The sequence below is a fragment of the Heterocephalus glaber genome, unplaced genomic scaffold, assembly GCF_053883595.1.
Source record: "Heterocephalus glaber isolate CG9 unplaced genomic scaffold, H.glaber_assembly_v1.0 deba00000546, whole genome shotgun sequence".
NCBI classification, from domain to species: domain Eukaryota; kingdom Metazoa; phylum Chordata; class Mammalia; order Rodentia; family Bathyergidae; genus Heterocephalus; species Heterocephalus glaber.
Window position 1 is genome coordinate 31,536,894 of NW_028258147.1, and position 21,120 is coordinate 31,558,013.

Here is a 21,120-nt window from a genome sequence, read left to right on the forward strand (position 1 = left end):
TTCCAGCCAACTGCAGGCAGCTTTCCAGGATCCAGTGTTGGAGAACACTGTATTCAGGCTGCAGCACTTAGTGCTGCTCTGGCCTTGTGCCCTGGACTCTTCTCCCATCCTTTGCATCTTTGAAAAATAGTGCCCTTTCTTTGTCTTTTGAGATCAAGTAAAATTATTCTGTTGTACTGTATGCGCATTGTAGTTGAATGTATGAAGCTCACAATTTCAGTTATGGTGCTAATCTTACAAGGGTGTGAAGGAGCAGCAACAACTGTAGCTTAAATAGAACCCTCTATCTAGGTGATTCGGAATCAGGAGGTGGTAGGCCTGATGGACGCCATTTCACTTGTGCTTGTACTGAAACATGCATTTATGTTTGAGAATGCTATCTAATTTCTAGAAGTTTAAAAATGACTTATGCTTTGAAGATTTTAGTTTTTGTTGTAAGGCGTTACCAATGGACAAGCTGGAATTTTTCATTTTTAAATTTTACATGTATGTATTTGTATGCTACCTCCTACCACAAAAGATTGCAGGGGGCTTGAGATAGGGTGGCATAATAAATGTAAGTAACATACTAAAAAGGGAAAAATTGAGACCTAAATTCTTTCTACCCCAAAAAAGTATAAGATCATTAAACCTTCTAATGTCTGGAATGAAAAAAGAAAATTCATCAGTCATTCAGTTCTTTAAAAGACGTAGAATATCAATTCCTTGCTGGGGATTTAGCTCAGTGGTTTCACCACCTGCCTTGCAAGCTCAAGGACCTGAGTTCGATCCCCGGTACCAAAAAAAAAAAAAAAAAAGAATAGAATATCAGTTCCTTGGCCGAAAAGTCAAGGTTTTACTGGCATTGAATAATACTTCAAGTGGAGTTTTCTGGGAGATAATATTGACTAATGCCACACATAATGCTTCCTTGCACACTTTTGTTGGCAAATGTAACAAATTGCACATGACAACAGATGTAACACATTTATGACCACAAGTGTAACTATGATAACGTTTTTAGTGTCTTTTAATAAAAACCTGAGTACCTAAATGCAACTCATGAAAGCAGTTCAACTTTTTGTTTTGTTTTGTTTTTCAGAGACAGAGTCTCACTATGTAGTTCGGGCTGGCCTCAAACTCACTATGTAGCCCAGGCTGGCCTTGAACTCATGGCGATCCCCCAGCCTTAGCCTCCCAAGTACTGGGATTATAAGAATGCAGCACCATGCCTGGCCATGAAAGTAGTTCAGTTAACTTGGAAGTAAATTGACATAGTCCGAGTATGCATTTTTCATCATGAGATAGAATTCAGCAAAACTGTAGCATTGAATGGTTTCCATGTTCCATCAGCTATCTTTTCCAAATATTACTTCTGTCAGTTGGATGGCAGAAAGATGAGGACTAGGACATTTTGAAATTGTCCTTTTTTGCTTCTTCTCTTTTTCCACTTTTACTAACTTTAGTAACCATACCTGCGTACCTGTTTATCAGCCGGTCTGTGGCTTGTTAACATCATACCACAGGTTTATCACTGGGAAACAGGAAATTTACATAGCAATATGAAAGACTCCTATTTTGGAAGAAGACAAAAACTATATACGTACCTATATTATGTATGTATGTGTACATGTGTAAATTATCTATAGTGTAGGGAAGACATGGAAAATAGCCAAAAGTAGAATGACTTTTGTTACTTTCATTCATTAACTTTCCCTAGCTCCAATAAATAATTGCAAACTTAAAGTGATAAAGCAATCAGAAAAGATGGATTTCTAAGGGAATTTTTCAAAGAATGTTTTGTTGTATCAAGATCTTAAAATCTCATAATGTTTGCAGCTATTAATTTAATGTGTAATTATCTTCTCTTGTATCAGGTTGATAAAACAAAGCAAGTTTCCACCTATCAGGAAGTGATCCGAGGAGAGGGGATTTTACCTGATGGTGGAGAGTACAAACCCCCTTCTGATTCTTTGAAAAGCAGAGACTATTACACGGATTTCCTAATTACACTGGCTGTGCCCTCGGCAGTAGCACTGGTCCTCTTTCTAATACTTGCTTATATCATGTGCTGCCGACGGGAAGGAGTGTGAGTACTTTCAAACACTAATAAAGAATTAGAGAGCCTGCTAAGATAACAACACAAATGATTCCATTAAAAGCAAAGTTTCATTTAGTTCATAAAACACTTCATAAATGAATTGAAATTGTGTTCAAGTCCAACTGCAGTACTTTATTCCTTTAAAATGAATTAAAATAGTTTTGAATCTAAAAAATCAAATTAGGGACCATAATTACTTTATTCAAATATTATTAAGGCTAGATGTAAATCCATGCTGGAAAAAACGGTCCCAGGAATAATTGAGGCTAGATACTTTGGTTGCACAAGCCACCTTGTGTGAGCAGACTGTGGAATCTATTGACATGGTAATTGCACTTTAAATAAACAAATTGTCCTAGTCAGTTTTACCAGAAGTGATGGTCAGAATTCTTCCTGGAATCATTCTGCTGTCAAACAGGGTGTCACAATCTAAATGCTTAAAATATATTTAAAAAAAAACTTAGGAGTAAATTAATGAAAATAAGGTATAATTTGAGTAATGAGTCTTTGCTTCATGAATAGTTAGTACTTTCAGGACATCTATGTCAATTAAGGTAATCTCCTGAGATTATCTGGAAGTCAGAGTAACAAAGCAAAGGATAAAAAATTAATAAAGCAGCAAGTAACAAATTCTTCCATTTTTACATGTAGCCTTATTTCATTATGTCATGAAATTTATTTCAATCAAGAGCTTGATTTTAAGCTCCATTTTTTTCCATTTTTTTGTGTGTACTCTCATCCGTATTCCATCGCTGTGTGTGTACTCATCCAAGTAATACCATGAACCTGGTGGCAGATGCTACCTAGTTGTGTTTGACAGGAACAGCATCAGCATTTCCACATCATGCAATGTCCCATGAGCATAGAGTCTTAATGTTCCAAATATCAATGCTATTATTTAATTCATAAATTTTGTTTTGTTTCTAGGGAAAAGAGAAACATGCAAACACCAGAGTAAGTGTCTTCTTTCCTGTTATTTATCATTTTTTCATTTCTCAGTTGCCCATGATGCTCTTTACATGTTTGTCATGCTTTTTTTTCATTCATCATCTTTCATAGTTTATTTCATAAATGTGAAAGCTGCTTTCTAAATAGAGTCATGTAGGAGGGATCGAAACTAAAACTAAAAAGGGTTTGAAAATGAACCTTACCTAGATAAAAATTAAACCTAAAATATTTCAGATTCAGAATATTAACTTGCCATTTGTATTATGTGATTTCCCAATCTGCATTTTTATAAACCAGAGAACAGATGAAAAGAACTTTCATACCAGTTTTCCTGAATCTACAGTAATAACCTACCATTAAATGAAACTTCTGTGAGTATTTATAAATATGCCCCACAAAAAGCAACAATATAAAAGCATGGTAGTTTTATCTTAATCATAGAAAATAAATAGAAAACTAATTTGTTTCTTAGGGCTGTAATATTAGCACAGTGCTTCATAGCTTAGTTTAATTTGAGGCTTACATACTTCAAAACTAGTTTTGAATTTTCAGTTCTGCTATGTTAAAAGTATGGGAGACAGATGTCTTCCTGAGATAGTTTATAGAATGCCCAAAGTGCAATAATGTCTTATGATATTAAAAGAAAAAGAATTTAACATTTTTTTCAAATTGATGACCCATTAGGCTAATCCACGATCTGAAGTGTATGTTATTTATTTCTCTTTGGTGTAGCATTCAGCTGGTCCATCACAGTGCTATTCAGAAATCTACCAAGGAGCTCCGAGATATGTCCAAGAACAGAGAGATAGCATGGCCCCTGTCAACACTGCCTGTGTTCCACCCGGTGACTGGGGAAATCATTCCGCCTCTGCACACAGACACCTATGATGGCACCAACATGCCACTGATGCAGACACAGCAGTAAGTATCCACTCATAGCCAAGATTAGTATTGTGCATGCATAGTTTAATCCATGTCTGTAAAGACTCAGCTTTTGATTGTTGTTACTTTTGTTTGCATGTTTATAACTAGAAGAGAAAAATCCTACTAGGTAATTGATAATGTAGCTCCTTACCCCACTGGCCTGACACAAAGACAGTAGAATTATTGTTGGGAAATTCTTTTTTTTTTCCTTCACTAATCCAAACAAGACCACATTTGCCTTAATATTTAAGAAAGTGACACTGATAATAAACCACCCTATATGTTTGTTTGGGGATGAGTTAATTGTGAAAAGAGAAACATATACTAAAGCACAGCAATCATAATTTTTTGGAGATGTCATTAGAATTATTTGTTTTTGTTAACCTCTTTTAGCTGTCACAGATCTATGTAATAAAATTTTTTTCAGGACAGAGGGTTTTTAATTTTTGTATGATCTGCTCGTGTATCGAAATGCGCAGTTCCAATTTGGGCTACAAAGATGTATTTTATTGGTGCAGCCTTCTCTACTGCTGGAAAACTGTGGTTAGAAGGCCTGGAGGAGGACTTTGTAATGCTTAAGGATAGGGCAAGAGGTTGAGGAACCTATATGCCTAGAAGCTAAATTGCGATACATGAAATATTGGATAAAACTGTCATTTACTTTTAAGAACATGGTTCTTTTTTTTTTCTTTTAAGCACTGGAAGTCATAAAATTACTTTTGAAGTCCTCATTTTCAAAGTAAATGAAATGGCTATGCAAGAAAATCTCTCTCTCTCTCTCAACACAGAGATGCATGCGCATATTTTAAAATGTGATATAAAAGTAAATACTAATTAAAACTCTAATCTGGAGGGGCTGTGAGTATAGCTTATTGGTAGATCACTTGCATATGCAAGGCCCTGGGTTCCATCCCTAGCACTACAGAAAAACAAAACAGAACTGGGAAACATGCTGTATACAAAGCGCTTCCTATTGAGAGTGCTTATTATGTCATTAGGTAAAATATATGTGGTCTGCTGGGCATGCGGCCCATGCGTTCTGTAAATCCAGCATTAGGGAGGCTGGGGCAAGAAGATCACTGTGAGTTCAAAACCAGCCTGAACTACATAGTGAGTAATTAAAAACAACTGAAAATAAGTGAATAAATAAAATAAAATGTATGTGGTAATTTGAAAATTAAGCAATAATTGAGATGAGTAGTGTAAGCTATCAGCTTAGACAAATTTGCTGAAAATACTTTCAAAATCCCAAAATATTATAAGTATTCTCCTAAAGCGCTCTAACATCATTTTCTTAGGATTGCATAGGCCAGAAGTGTGTGTGTGTGTGAGTGTGTGCGTGCACATGCGTGTAATTCATCTAGAACCTTTCAGTGGTAAAGGGAAATTATATATATTTAAAATTTGCGTTTGGAATATTATACCAGAGATAAAAATATTTAAGTTTCACAGAGTTTAGTTGTAGTGAATGGAAAACATGAATTTCTGTGCTCTCTGATGGTCAGTGACCCAACTGTTGTGAGTCATCATAAGACCTGGGTTATTTAGTAGATACTGATGAGATGCATCAGGAAAATTTTAAGAATATTATAATAGTGCACAATTTAGCAAACTTTCCTTCCTTTTTGAGATGAAAATTATGAGTGACCTTGTCATTCACCTTCAAAATGAAAAGGAATTTTACTTTAAGACCAGCATCTCTTGTATTGTTTAGTGTACCAGTGAACTGTTTATAAGTATTCTTCAAAAATGAAATAGTCAAATATACTTGGAAACCAGGTTTTGTTTGTATGTTTTTTAAGATTCAAGAGTTCTTTGGAGCATCTTGCGTGTTGATATATTTTTTGAATCCCTGGGAAAAGGTCAGAATAGCTAACTTTTCAGAGAACAGAGTTTGAGAAATGCTTCTATTGACAAAATAACAATGCTATAAAGTTAGAATACAAAGCTGTTATAGTAAGTGGGAGAAATTGAATGTGTTTGTCAGTAAAACTATTGCTGGTGAAGTTTAAGGGAGGAAAAAAACCTGTCATTGTTTAAGATAACTCTTTCTAACCATATATATTGAAAGTAAGAATAGCTCCTGAAAAATTGTTTTGATTCCCTGAGGTTAGCATTTTGCAGTGTTGCTACTAACATACAAACAAAATAAAATTTTCTCTCTAGTTTACACTCAAATGCATCTTTCTGGCCCCTCCATAACCCCATCAAATCTGTCATTATGTTGATCAGACCTATTTGCAAATGCAATGTTGAACTTGCAACAATTTCAACATATATGTGTTTTTTAAGTCCAGAAAACCTTCCTATTATTCAGATTCCTGCTAATGGAGAAGCTCCATTAACTAGCACAACTATAGAAATAGGTTTCATGGGTAATTGATGATGTTCACAGTGATTATTCTGAGGCACTGCAGGATCATCAAGTACATCTGACTCATCAGAGGAAAATTAAATTACATTTGGTGTTGTTTCAGTGTTGAGTGTATATTATCTTTCTTTTATTCTTGGAAATGGATAATATGTGCATGGTCTCTATGGTAACTCCCTATAAGCCAGAATATGTGATTAACCTCATTTTCCAACCATGCCAGATAATAGGGAATTTATTGTATCAGGTTCATCATAGCTACCCTTTATGCAAGTTCAGCTTTTACACTTTCACTGAAAAATATAGTTGTTGTTGTTGTTGTTTTAAAGTTTTATTTCAGCTCCCAGTAGACACATATAAATATTTTGGTCTTTTGGATAGAACTGAACTTTTCACATTTAAAATGAGATATTATATTTGATGAGGCATTACAATACTTTATTATCAGGTATATACTTAGATAGTGTTGCTTTGTAACTATAATTAACCCATCCTAAAGGATATGTATTTCATCTTCACATATTCATACTACATGTACTGAGTTTATCATTCATAAATAATTGCCCAGCTATGGACTTCATGTTTATTCTTCAGACTTGACACCAGAAACATTCAAGTATAAGAACGTGGTTAAACATTTATGTGGGCTCCTAAGTAAGACTCATGAAGGTTGAAAGATTTCCTTCAAAGCTGCATAGAAGTTAGTTTGGTCTTTTAAACGAGTCAATCCACCTCAGAAGTATAGAGAACTTTCAGCTGCTGTATAATGAGGGACTACCACTGTTACTAGTTACACTGTCTGTTTTCTTTTTGGGAGAATGCTTCACAGAGCTCCAGACTGGCACCATAAATTATCCAGTAAAAAAAAAAAGTTTAATCATTTGTAGATAATAAATTTGAGATCCTGATAAGAGACAAAGCTAAATTAGGTCAGCACTGAGATAAGATTATTTACCTATACTGATACCTTCTCAGGGATTGATAGTGCAGTCATTGACCTCAGATGCATCTCTGATACAACCTACAAGCAAAATAAATACAGAAAGAGAAGCCAGTGTAGAACTGGCAGGCATAACCCTTGCTCCAAAAGGAGGGAGAATACCTTTTGTACACCATTCATTTTGCTTTTCAAATCACAGACAATATAAACAGGCTGTTAATGTCACATAGTCTAAAAATGTAAGGTCAGCATAATTTGATCTTTGCTAATGTATTCTTTAATAAGTATTTTTGAATTTTGAAATGATTTTAGAGGTACAAGAAATTTACAGAGATACTATGGGGAGTCCTCAGATACTATTGGTAAGTTCCTGTGTGTGTACATGGTCACCATGAAGAATGCTGTGTTGGTCATTACCATTACCTAGACTCAGACTTTGATGTCACTAGTTTTTATAACATATTATTTTTCTGTTCCAAGATTCTGTCTAGGACATAATCATCATCACGTGTCCCTAGTTTCCTCTGGTCTGAACAGTTTCTTAGACCTTCCTCATGTGCAATGACCTGGATAGCATTGGAAGCTGTAGGCTTCTGTAGGTTCTGTGGACTGCCCCCCATTCCCTTACCTAGTCAGTCTTTATTCTATGTACTTACTTCTGTCTTTGTAGCTCAGTGAATAAATATTAACATTGATAGTAGGAAGAAATTTTTCTTCTCTAAGGCAATTCCTTTATTGCAGTTTATCTCTATAAATCATATTTTAGAATATTCTTAAATGTAAATGGCCTTTTCCCAAAGAATCATTGCTGTGTTTGGGGATTATATTAGTGACACAAGGTTTAACATGAAAAACCCATCGCAGATTTGGTAGGTGTACCTCAGAGATAAACTTTTGCGATTATTTAAATGAAAAACATTCAAGTCATAGAGTTTTAAGTTCTAAAGTTGAGAGTCTAATGTAGTTGTTCCCAAACTGCGTTCTACGTCAATGTCACTGTGGAGCACACCCAGTGCAGATCCTAAGGCCCTGAATGTGGGGTTTTAGAGGATGGTAGAAGAGCATGTTATGGGAGAGAGAAAAACAGAAAAACTGTTGAGAATCCCTGATTTAAAGGACTTAACATTTTAAGATGGGGAATATCTAGAATATCTGGCATTTCTGATGAGGGGTACACTTTTCCACACCTCCTTGAACTTCCTAAAGATGTGAAGAAATTAGTGCTCACCAGTGATGTAGCTCAGTGGCGCCACACCTGTCTGGCAAGTGTAAGGTCCTGAGTTCAATTTCTGGTACCAGCAAAAAGAAAGAAAAAGAAATTAGTGCTAATCAGAAGGCATTGCCTCGTCATCATATTGTATACCTAAAATGTACCAATAAGCTTAATGAATTTAAAAAAGAAAGCATTATTTCAATGGGAGAGAAAAATGCTAAATGTTGGAAAGCTAAAAATCACTTGGAAAGTGTAGTCTGTAATTTTATGCATTGGTGAAAAGACATTGACAAGAGGATCCCAAATATTCAATTTCCTAAAAAATCAATGCGTTGTTAAATTTGTGAGGAATTGTGTTGCCTTTTAGGGGGAAATTCTGTCTCCTTATTATTGTTTTCTTAAAACAATATATACACTGGCTGATTTTTTTTGTTAGTAGCAAGGATCTTTATAGGGACCCTTAAGTAATGAATACTGCGGGAAAGTGACCCACACATTTTCCATGAAGATTTTAATTGGCTATTCAAAATTTTTCCTTATTCATTATACTAAACATAATACCTAATCCAGGATAATTAGATGTCCTTTAAAGCAGGAAGTAGGTTTTGCTTAATCTTTTGCAAACTAACAAGTACAAAAGTAGAATTAAATCTTCTAATTAAAGATAATAACTAATCATTTTGACTTTTATTTAAGTATTTTTCTTTTGTCTTCCCTTTGGTAATAATGAGAACTAACTTTAAGATAAAATTCCATAAATAAGGAATTAAAGCTTAATAAAAGTATCAGTTTGCAGAAACTGTTTTGGGGGACCAAAATAGTGGCTTCTTGCTGACAAGAACTGTCAATCAGCCAAGGTTGTTTCAGAGCCATTAACTTTTAAAATTTATTTTTTATCCAGCAAGGTAGGTGATAGGTATAATATTGCTTTATGGATTTTGGTTCTATAAGTTTAATTGCTTTGATTTAAAGCTGTGATAGATTTTCTTTGGCTTTGTGCAGTTCAAGGTAAAATGGCTCCTTTCCCTTTTGATAGCACGCAGAGCACTACATTGATTATAAGGAAAATTAAAGATTTGAAATTTAAAATTATGATATTTCCAATTTTTTGTGACCCTCTCTCTGTCCTTCCTCCTTTCCTTCTGGCAAATAATGACCTGATTCCTCAGCAAAATTAGTTGTAGGTCCCAGCTGGGCATGGTATCGCATACCTATAATCCCAGCTACTAGGGAGGAAGACTGAGGCAGGAAGACTACAAGTTCAGAGCCAGCCTGGGCATTGATAGAGAAATCTTATTATCAAAATAAAAATTTTAAAAGGGCTGAGAATGTAGCATATAGTGGGAGCGTTCTTGTCTAGCATATATGAGTCCTTGGGTTCAAAAACAAACTATTTAAAGGTCCAAATCATAGTTTTTAGAGAAAAAAGTTGTGGCAATATCAGTTTTACTATAATAATGGGAAATTCCTGAAATATTATTACTATTTATTATTGTTAAATATCTCCATCCTATGTTAAAAAAAAAATTTTGGTATTCTTCCTAACTAATATCATTTTCCTTCTGCTCTGCCATACATTCTGTGGCTTTATGCAAATCAGTTTGCTTTCAAATCTTCAAGCAAGTAACAATATAATCAGATGGTTATCATCCACCTTACTCATAAATTACTCTACAGGGTATCCAAGAATGTCAAATTACCTTGAAAGAGTTTTACAAATAACAAATAATTGTATACTCCCCAAATCACTTATTTCTTAATTTGCAAGTTATTGCCTTTGCTTTCTCAAAGAATGAGGTTTGTGCAATGACTAATTTATACAATGTTCTACTTAAATGCTTGTAATTAATGGCAATAAAATCAGAAAATAATTATTGCTAGTAATTTAGAAAATTACAGTTTTCTTAACTTTCTATGTAATGGCACAGTTTACACATTATAACCTTTCAGTTAGTCCATTAATAACTTAATTATTTTAAGTAGTTTTATGACTTAATAATGGTCCTTTCTTTGAGGGATTATAAAGTCTCTATTTGAAGTCAACCCCCCACTCTCTTTCTGCATTTTCTGCATCTTAATTCAAGTATAGTTTGGTATTTCCAGTGTTCCGGTAGCAGTACTCCTATGAGGTACCACTCTAACTCTTAAGAGAATATGCAAGTTCAAATACGTCCATCATAGAATTATTATACTCTAATGTTCACTGGCTCACAGACAGTCACACGTTCGGGCAGCCACAAAATTAAGAGCTTTGTGTACACACCTTGAAGACTTGGGGGAAGTAGAATCTCAACTTTTTTTTGTTGAGCACTCTTTTGTACACACAATCATGTTTGATATAACTCTTCTAAAGTTTCAATTGAAAACAAAAGGAATGTATGTGCATTGTTCAAACTTAGCCAACCACATATGTTCTATAGGTACTTTTAAGTCACCACATCAATGTAATGTACACAATTGCTTTCTCACACATCTTTTTTAAAGTTTCTTAGTAGTCTGTGTGTACAACACTTTCTCAAACAACCATCTCCCATCAACTAGCCAAGCCCAATATGATTTTGAAAGCTTGGCAGTGTAGTGGAGGAGGAAAAACTGGAGGCTAGAGAAGAATTGACAGGACATAGGTTGACTTTGGTCAGTGGTTTTCAACTAGTCTTCCACAGAAGGATGTGTTGGAAGGAACAAAACAAGAGAGGATCCCATCTGTTTCATCCAGATGCTGTCTTGAATGTAGGAGAGTCTTGGCCTAGGGCTTTTGAGAAACCTGTGTCTTTGTTTTACCAACTACTGCCTATGTGAGAACATTGATATTGTATGTTTTCTGCCTCCTCCTCCTCCTTCTTCTCCTGTTTTTCGTCAAAACATGATTAAATCTGTTAGTAGACTAGGTGGAGCTAGAGATGACAGAGGAGAATGTGGTTGTGTATGGCCTGTGTGGATACATAGAACTGCTGTATTCAGTTAGAGTGCAAAATAGACTGAAATCAGATATACCTGAGTCATTAAAATAAAATGCATCTTCCATCCCACCCCAAGATGCTGACATAAATATATTTTGACTTTTGTAATAAAGGTGTTTGTCTTTCCATTTTTAAATCTAGAACTTATTTCCTCTGTGTAGTTTCAAAATTCATCTTTTTACTTTTATTACCAAAACCAATATGCATACATTGTGTGAAATACTAAGGAGCAGATCAAAAGAAATACAGTACACCCTTAGACCACATGAAGATAAGTATGGTTAATACATAATAGCAAAAAAAGAATGTGATCATTGGGATGAATTATTACTTTCCTTAAATTGAATTAGAATTGACTTTTTGTGAAAACTAAAACAAAATGTCATAACAATAATAAGAATGACAATAGTTAATACACTGTATCATTATCTTCAAAGTACTCAGAGTAAAAGACATCGAAAAAAAGATTCTCTCTTATAAAGAAGAAACAGATAATAGCATGACTGTCTTTTCAATGAACTAAGTGAAACTACTAGTATAAATGAAACAAATTAGCATATATATTAAAATATTTTTGAAACAACAGAATAGATAATTTGGGGAATTATATGAATTTCTCTCTACTTCCTATGTATCTATAATACATTTTATAGTTGGTCATATAAGAGTTGATTTTGTTGTTTTCTTAGTAGTATAAAATAGAACTGATTTCTTAAATACTCAGACACACTAGAGATTGAGTTTAAATAGTATTTAACTAGCTTGCACTGTTTTTTGCTTTAGATCATTGCATTTGAAACATAATCTTTGCCTGGCTGAAATGACTCAGATCAGTGATTTTCAGACTCTCGTTTCTTGGAAGTTTCTTAAACATGCCTTAGGGGCCAGCATGTGGGACATAGGAAACAAAGCAGGCAGGATTCTTAAGTCCCTTGTTTCAACCCAGGGAACTCACACATTTCTCTTTTGTAGATCAGATTTGGGCTGAGGATTTCGATTAAAAGGAATTTCATTACTGAAGAAAAAGTAAAACTTGGGAATCCCTGGCTTGTATCAAACCTTTGTAGCAAAGGGCTGACTCCTAGAGTTTTAGCCACACAGAACCTAAATTGTTCATTTCCATAACGTAATATTAAGATCAGAATTTGAAACACCAAGTGGATATTTTTGCATGTTAATGAATAATGTGTATTTTGTAAGTCTTTGTAAATACCTTCACTTTTTTGCATTTTCATTCAAAAATATCATACACTTCCTGTTGGAAACAGTGAAAAAATTGGATAGTTCATACTAATAAGGCACTTTAGAGTAACTAAATAGTAATCACAGAGAAATACAATAACAATCAGCTTGAATAGCATGAATGCATGTGAAACTTATTTTGCAGATAGCTGTAAGGGCATATTGAAATGTTATTTGAATGACATAATCAGATTTGTGTCTTAGAAGAGCATGCTGACAGCAGCACACAGAGTGGATTATAAGGGAGCAGAATTGTGAGGAGATAAATCTGTCAGGTATAAGGATGCAGGTGAGAAATGAGGACACCTTCAACCAAGCCAGCAATGGAGGTAGTGACGAAGGGGAGAGTCCAGTTGATTGAGGAGAAATGGTTTAAATCCCCAAGTGATTGAATGTGGGTATTGAAAGAGAGGAAGAATCAAGGATGATTTCCACATTTTGACCAGTGCAGTTGGGTGGATGGATGGCCATTCCCTGACATGATGAAAAAGACCACAGGTCTGAGAGTGAAAGAAGGTGGTAATGTGCTTTAAAAGCCTCTTATGACGTGATAAGTGACAAAGTATGAGCTTCCCTGTATGTTATGGTCCTAGATCTGAAAGTATGCAGGTTGGGAACATAATTTCTAGAATAACTGTGTTCACATCTTTATCATATGCTTCCTAGCTATATGGCTTTGGCCCTCTGAAGCTATTCCTCATCTGTAAAATGGGAAAAATAATATCCACCGCTTTGGCTTGTTACAAGGTAGTTTAGAACATAGCATGTAGTGAGAATTCCATAAACATTAGCAAATATAATTCTTATCTTCCTCAGACCTCAGTCTCCTCATCCGTAAACTTGTGAAGGGCTGGAGGAGTTGTGCTGGCTTGTATGATCTGCAGATTTTCATTCTAATATGTCTGCTTTCTATTTACATTTATGTAAACACACTGTTACTCAACCATGTTAATCGTTTCTAGGAACTTGCCGCATCAAACTCAGATTCCCCAACAGCAGAGTACAGGTGAGTACTAAAAATACTAACCTGATGTTTATGAATGATGCTAACAGATTAAAAGACAACTATAGCCCTGTATAATTTGTGAAGGTTTAGCTTCACCAAGTAAGGCAAAACAGTTGTATCATTCTTTAATCAGACCTAAAACCTCAGAATAATAGCTTAGATTATTGCATAGATTGGCATCAGAATGATAAACACAGAGCAAATGATCTTAGAGCAAAAACATCCACGTAGGTCTTGTCTAATTAAGGAAGACTGAATAAAACCCTCATCCTTCGGTGGAGCTCCCTATTCTTCTCCTTGGTATGAAAGATTTTTAGCTTGGATGCATCCAGGATTTGTCTCAGTAAGTGAGCAGCTTGAAACTGACTCTTACAAAAGGAAGCCATTGTGACTAATCACTGAGGCTTCAGGGGGATAAATGAAAAATGGTTGGCCTAGTTTTAAAGCTGCTTTAAAAAGCTGTTGTAACATGACCAGTAACAACAAGATGGTGGACAATTCTCCCTGGACTATTCTATTTCCTTTAGACTTGCTTTCTTTAAGTTTACTTCAAGTGTCCCTAAAAATTTTCCACAGCCAATTATTTCATTCATTTCAGTACTGAGTAGATTACTTATTCATGATTGTCTTCTAATTAGTGGTTGATTCCTAGTTCTAATTGCCAGGCAACCAGTAAGGCCTTTGTAGCTCTTTTGGAAAAGCAAGAGAAGTTTTAAAAAATGTAAGTTGGGTGTGGAATTCTAAGTATGAATAGTGGCATTGTGTCAGGGAAGCTATTAAGAAAGTCTCTTTAAAACCGTCAGGCACATATAGAAATGTATTGAATGTTTTGATTCAAAAATTATCTTCTCTATTACTGCTTTCGGGAATTTAAGGAGATTTTCGTTTGACAACTTTTCAAAGATTTGAGGCAAGTATAATAAAATTTCTCATCAGATTTTAATTATGAGATAATGTTTGTCTGAATTCCCCCCCCCATTTTGATTACTTGTTTTAATTAAATGCTAACGTGATTCAGCAAGACTGTTCAATATATTGATGTGTTGGTGCTACTTTGTAAGCTTTCAAGAGAGTGATGAAGAAACAAACTTTGTTAAAACCTGTGTCACCAACAGAGAAAAAAATGAATCTTTACTACCACTGATTTCATGGCTACTCTTTTTTAAAGAGAAAAACGTTTGAAGAATATCCTTACAATAGGTATTAATTTCTTCCTTAATAATATCATAGACTTCTATCTCTCCTGGGATATCTGTCTCCTGATTCTTGATTGTATAGGGATTGGAGTGAGTCAGAAGAAAACAATTCCTAGAAAAAATACTAATTTTTTTTAATATTTAGAAAACCTAGATTTTACATATTTATAGACTAGGAGGAATAGAAAACTTGCATAGATGATAGTAAAGATGATATTAAAGAATGATATGTTTTATAGTCCCACACACTTTTAGCAAATCAACTTGTTAGTGTTTCATGTAAGTAATAGGGAGCTTTTACAAATACAAGGAGAATTTATGCTTTGAACAAATAAAAGCCAAACACTTTCCCTGGGGAAATTTTAGGCTGTTCCACTTGATTTTCTAAATTATTTTCCTAAAACAGGTTTTGGGGAACAGGCATTTTGCTTGAGTCAGGAAAACTTTGATCTCCTTTTTAGTTAGTGTGATAGCTTGTTACTTTCTTGTTTTCTTTCATTTTTCTGCAATTTAGATCATGTTGTTAACTAAAGTGTAGTCTCTCTTGGTTGTTTTGTCGTTCCTCTTGTTTTATCATCGAATCTCCAGTACCTTGCGTGCTGAAGGTATAGAGACCACCCTAGCATTTTGTGTAATTATGAAAGATTGCTTTATTTTTGCATCTCACACATTTCTAGCTAAGTAGAGTCATGCCTCCCAGAGAGGGATGCTAAATGGGCAGTTGCATTCTTTATTCTCACTCTATTCATTTAAATGGAAAAATGAAGTTTGTTTCTCCATTTCTAAATTATTCTTTTCTGGCTGTTCAGATTCAGTGCCATTTATGTATTTTCATGCATACAGTTGAGTTGCTCCATTCTTTTCCCTTGGTTATTCTAGTGCCATAATGAGGCGGCTCCATTTGCGCATGATTATCATGAAACAGTACTGGCTTTATTCATGTCCCTCCAAGCACTATGCTAGTGTCAAAATTTTCTTCATGGAGATAGACACAGAGTTTGTCTCTCAGAGGGCAAGTAATTTTATTTGTAGCAGCCTATGTGGACGTTATCAAGGGAGTCTAGATTTTAAAGTTTGTTTCATGTAGTTTAAAAGAAATTCTTATATAAAGTTTAAGAAGTACAAAAGCTATTGGAGTTATATTCCTGGGCTTGAAAACTAGCTGGGATAATACAGCAGTTAAAAGCTGATAGTAATATAGCCTTTTGGATGAGGCCCAAACCTCTAGGTTTAATGCTCTTCAGGTTTTCTCATTTTTTCTCTCTACCATTCCAACCCACATGGTATTTCTTAAAAGCCATGATTAAAAGATATGGTCATACAGCCTGCAGTCAACCTTCTTCTATTTGTTTACTGTGGAAGAAAGTTTCAGGCCATACCTTTTGAGAAATATAAAACATTGCAGCATTGGTTCAAGAAGGAAGGACTAATTTAGGAATTTTTCCACTTCTTTAAAAAAGTACAGAAAATGTGCCATGTAATTATTTTAAATTATGTTAAGGAGATGGAAAATTTCTCATTGCCACAATTTGTTTTGTGCAGCACCTGAAAATATCTGTGGCCTACCTAACTCATGCTCATATTCGTTCCTCCACATTGCAGGTAAATGGTATCCCTGAAGAAAGGAAACTGACCGAGGCAATGAATTTATAACCAGACAATACTGCAGTGATGTGTATTTCTTTTCTTTCCCCAAAATGCATGAATTCTTCTGGCATCTGGTGTGCATGTTGACAGTATTAAGTATGTACCAAATAATACAGCATAACTTTCATTTTACTAATGTATTTTTTTGTACTTAAAACATTTTTGACAATTTGTAAGACATTGATGACTTTATATTTGTTACAATAAAAGATGATCTTTAAAATAAATATTAATGAAGCCTAATGTCTGGTAAAATTTACTGCAGAAATGAAAGCATTTGATTGCCTCCTATTTAGTAGGAATGTTTTAGTTGCTAGAATCAGGGTTCTGCATGTATCCTCATTCAACAAGATTTTAATAAGTGCTTCCAATGAATATATAAATTGTCTTTGCTTCTGTGTTCAAGTAAGCAATGCATTTAAATAATCTAATCCTTGCTGACTGGAAAGCCTGTTGTTTGTATCACACTTTTTCAAGTGTTTCAGAGTAAACCCAGTGTTAAGAATTGTGGAACCAATAACATCCAAGTCATCAGGGCATCTCGGGTTGTGTGTTCACTTGACTTCATAGTCAGATATTTGCCTTAGATTCATGTCAGGAGCTGTTAAACAGAGAGAACAGTCACTAATAACAACATGAATCAGTGCTGTGGGGGTCCCTGCAGTGGTAACTTCTGTGTTCCAAGTGTAGCAGAGATTCCTCATGCAATGCTTGCCTATTTCATAAACTGTGGACACTTTGAGCAGTATACATCAGGTCAGCTAGCAGGGCAGCTTTTATTGCAGGCTGGGCCAGCTAGAAAACCTTCTCCTGCTCTGGTCTGAGAAAATTGCTGTACTGCCTGTTAATTGTTCAGAGGTCCAATTAAATTTCTTTGTTACCTATTAATTGTGTCAGAGGTCACACAAATGCTACCAGATTCCAAAATCTGAAAGTAATCCCCGTGTTTAATGTGTGCATCACCTTGCCTTCCATTTGGGGGGATACTCTATGTCTTTGGTTTTAGAGCCCCTCTCCCCACTTCTTGCTGGAACTTAACAGAGGAAGTCAATCTTGTATTTCTTAAAGATCTAACTCTTACTCCTTTCCAAGTCAGGTAGGGCATTGCCATTTGCTGTTCTCCAGGAGTGCTCAGCTTGAAGTTGTAAGTGTACCATGTCCAGGTCAGATCCTAGAAGGAAGTAAAGGTCTTTCAGGTCCAGAAGACTAAGTTGTGACACAGAGACAGAGTTGACAAACCACAGCCTCTGCTAAGTGAAGTCAAATTTTCTGGTCATCGAAATGAGCGAGAACAAGGTCATGCATGGTTACAAACAGGGAGCTGCCACTCAGAACTTTAACTCATCTATTCTGGTAAAGAGCTGTGCTGAGGGCTGGAAAACACATTTGGATTTAGCATTGGTTTTTGCACTGATTATATTGAGGAGTTTAACAGGGATGAAATCATTCTCCAGCATCCCACAAATCAATAATAGCTTTAATCTCTACAAATCCTTCAGGGAAAAAAAAAAGAAAAACCTTGCCTCTGAGTTACTATTTTGAAGGGGGGAGAGTCCAAATACTTTCCCCTTAATGGTCACTAATACCTAATCCTTCCTTTATGGGTTAAAAAAAAGTGAGAATTCTGCCACTTGCTGAGGATTTCTGTCCCAATTATACACACTCAAAGTGGGAGAATGGCTGCATAGTGATTTTTGTGTCCCAAAAGTAAATTTAAAACACCTTTTCAGGAGGGCATGGTGGCACATCCCTGTAATCCCAGCAGTCAGAAACACTGAGGCAGGAAGATCACAAGTTTGAGCCCAATTTAGTGATTTAGTAAGACTCTGCCTCAAAATAAAAAATTTGAAAAGGGCTGGGGATGTAGCTCAGAGAAAAGACTCTAGGATCAATCTCTAGTCCCACAAAACAAACAAATTTTAAAAAAACAACAAAAAACCCTTTTTCAGTTGTCCCTGTGAGCCATTGCCCTAAAAAAAAGATAGTGGTTTTCTGCATTTTATATTCCAGATATCCCCTAAAAGTTTGTGACTTTTCTTTCCTCCAAACTATAGTCACCCATAGAAATGACCACCTGTTTGTTTGTTTGGGGTTTTTTTGGTACCGGGGATCAAGCTCAGGTCCTTGTGCTTGCAGGGCAGGTGGTGGAACCACTGAGCTAAATCCCTGGCCCTGACTACCTATCTTTAAAGAAAGATCTATGTTCAATGTCCTTCTGATATTCCTGAAGCTGCAAGATTTGTCATCGTCCCTCAAGTCCAAAGTCTATAAACCAGTTCCTTAGAACTGAACCATGATTCTTGAAAACATTGACATGGATAAGGCCATTTTCTACTGAACTTCTGTGTTTATATTTTCGTCCATCACCTCTTACCTTGGACATTGGAGGCTAAATAGTATGTATTACTGGGCATAGAGCAGTAAGGAATTGCTGATCTGTGATTACAGGTACCATCTGCAGTAAGGAAAGTGAAAGTTCCTTAAACATTTATTTAAGTTCAAATATCATTAAAAACTTCATATCTTTATGTCTACCTTAATGTTTGTTTTCTTCATGGAACTCTTACTGTCTTGGTAGAAGAGAGCAGCAGTTAAAATGTTAAGCTAAACTTGAGGGTAAAAGAATACTTAGAAGACAATTAATTAGAAAGTAACATCAAGGCCAATACCTCCCAGCACAGATGCAGCAAGTCAGTGAGATATATGACCTTTGGACAATGGTCCAAGATTTGAGCTGTCACTGTCCATGTCTTGACTTTAACCAATTGAGTGGTTAAATAAAACAGTCAAAAAATACTAAGATACATTTGCATTTGAAAATTTCCATAGAACACTCCTACCATTTAGTTATTTGTTGCATGTCTGATGTGTTAATATGAATGAGGCGGTACCCTCAGGATACAGCAGTGAGCCAGACAAGAAACAGGCTCTGCCCTCATGGAGTTTACATTCTAGTAGGAGAGACAGGTGCTGATCAAACTTCACACAAATACTGTCAAGCCGCAATTGTAACAACTGCTATGAGGCCGTGTTGTTGGTGCTCTGAAAACCTATCACAGGGGTACCTGGCCTAACCAGCAAGGTCGGAGAAGCTTCCCTAAAGCAATTCCTGCTGAAGCAAGAACCCTAAATAGAAATTCGTCAGTTTCAGAGAAAGAAAAAGTGTCTGAAGCAATTAAGAGAGTGTGTCTAAATCCCTTAAGGACAAGAGTTCCCAGTGAGCACAGGGCTGCGTCAGAGTCCAGTTGCCAGAGTCCAGAGGTGAGGTAAGGATGGTGGTCAAGTGTGGGAGAAGGCGAAACCTGAGAGGTATCGAGGACCAACCTCTGCATGAATTTAAGGCAGAAAAAGGAAGTCCAGAGGATTGTAAGAATGAAAGATGGCTATGTGGTCATGTTTAGGGTTTTTATGCAAGTAAGCTAACAACAATAGAGAAAACAGACTGGGGAGGATAGACCGGTCAGGAGTCCATTACAGATACAGCTGGAGAAATGGTAAGTTTGACTAGGGTGGGGAGGGGACTCAGGAGCTACTCAGAAAGTAAAATAGACCCCAGTTGTTGGTACATTGCTACTTTGGAAATTGCATGCTAAGGAACTGAAGGGGGCCAATCAGATGTACGGGTTTTTCTTGTCCAATTAGTGGTACTAGTTATTGTGACAGATAATACTGGATGTGAACCAGGATTGAGGAACACAACAGGAGTACAGTTTTAGGCAAGGTGAAATGGAGTTGGTTTTGAGGAAACCAAGGGAAGGAGGCCAAGGGGTGTATGAATTTGAAGCTCTGGTTGGCACTATGACTGATAAGTCATCTATCTGGGTATGAGTTGGCACCAAAGCCATGGGAGGTGATGAGAAAATGGGCTATCACTATGTCACTTGAACATTCAACCAGCCAAAATGTGTTAGTTATTCCTCCAGCAGGACAGGATACATGAAATTGGATAATTGTTAGAATCTAATGGTCAGAGAATGTTAGGAATATTTTATTTTCACCTTTCACAAAATTGAAATGTAGTATTGCTTAAGATTTGTATAGAAATTATATTACTTTATTAATAAATCTTACATTTTTAGACATTGTCCATTTGCTACAGTGATTTTTGTGGTCAGATAGTCTCACTTTACATTCAGTAAATAGGGTAAAACTCATCTTAGTTTATCATGTTTTTATATTCTGTTTAATTTTTATGTAAGAGTCTTCTTATTACCTTAACCTGGAGGTCCATGAGTATACCTAAGACAAGTTAAGTGGTAAGATGATGAGGAAAGATTGAAATAAAGTAGTCTATTAGAATAATAGACCCCTGTCCATTTTTAATTTAAACATCTCAAATTATCTTATTGGATTGAGCATATGCACCACTTTATGCATTGAGTTTTATTTAGATCCTTTTATATTGTAAGCATTGACTGATGTACTGGTGAATAAAACAGACAAGTGTGTTATGAAACACAGTAAACTCTAGTACACTGTCCAGCCCTAGTTGGTGCCAAATCAGTATTGTTGAGTGAATTAACCTAATGTCTCATCTAAAGCTTATGAAGGTTAAAGAAGAGTATTGTAATAAGAAGAGGAAAGGAGCTACAT

The 21,120-nt window shown here is 35.6% G+C and overlaps 1 protein-coding gene across 7 annotated transcripts in view; it reads left to right on the forward strand.

Moving 5' to 3' along the window:
• Sgce (sarcoglycan epsilon) overlaps nt 1-16,770 on the forward strand; it is a 70,113-nt gene extending 53,343 nt beyond the window's left edge. For 2 of the 7 annotated variants that reach the window (XM_004862698.3, XM_004862695.3), the window contains 6 exons: nt 1,857-2,068; nt 3,008-3,034; nt 3,761-3,949; nt 13,641-13,684; nt 14,560-14,594; nt 16,483-16,770. In XM_004862698.3, coding sequence (XP_004862755.1) covers nt 1,857-2,068; nt 3,008-3,034; nt 3,761-3,949; nt 13,641-13,684; nt 14,560-14,594; nt 16,483-16,533 — 558 coding nt within the window. In that variant the 3' untranslated portion in view covers nt 16,534-16,770. The remainder of the gene's footprint in view (nt 1-1,856; nt 2,069-3,007; nt 3,035-3,760; nt 3,950-13,640; nt 13,685-14,559; nt 14,595-16,482) is intronic. The other 5 variants (XM_087204712.1, XM_004862697.3, XM_004862699.3 and 2 more) reach the window with 3 other exon arrangements.
• The last annotated feature ends 4,350 nt before the right edge of the window (nt 16,771-21,120 follow it).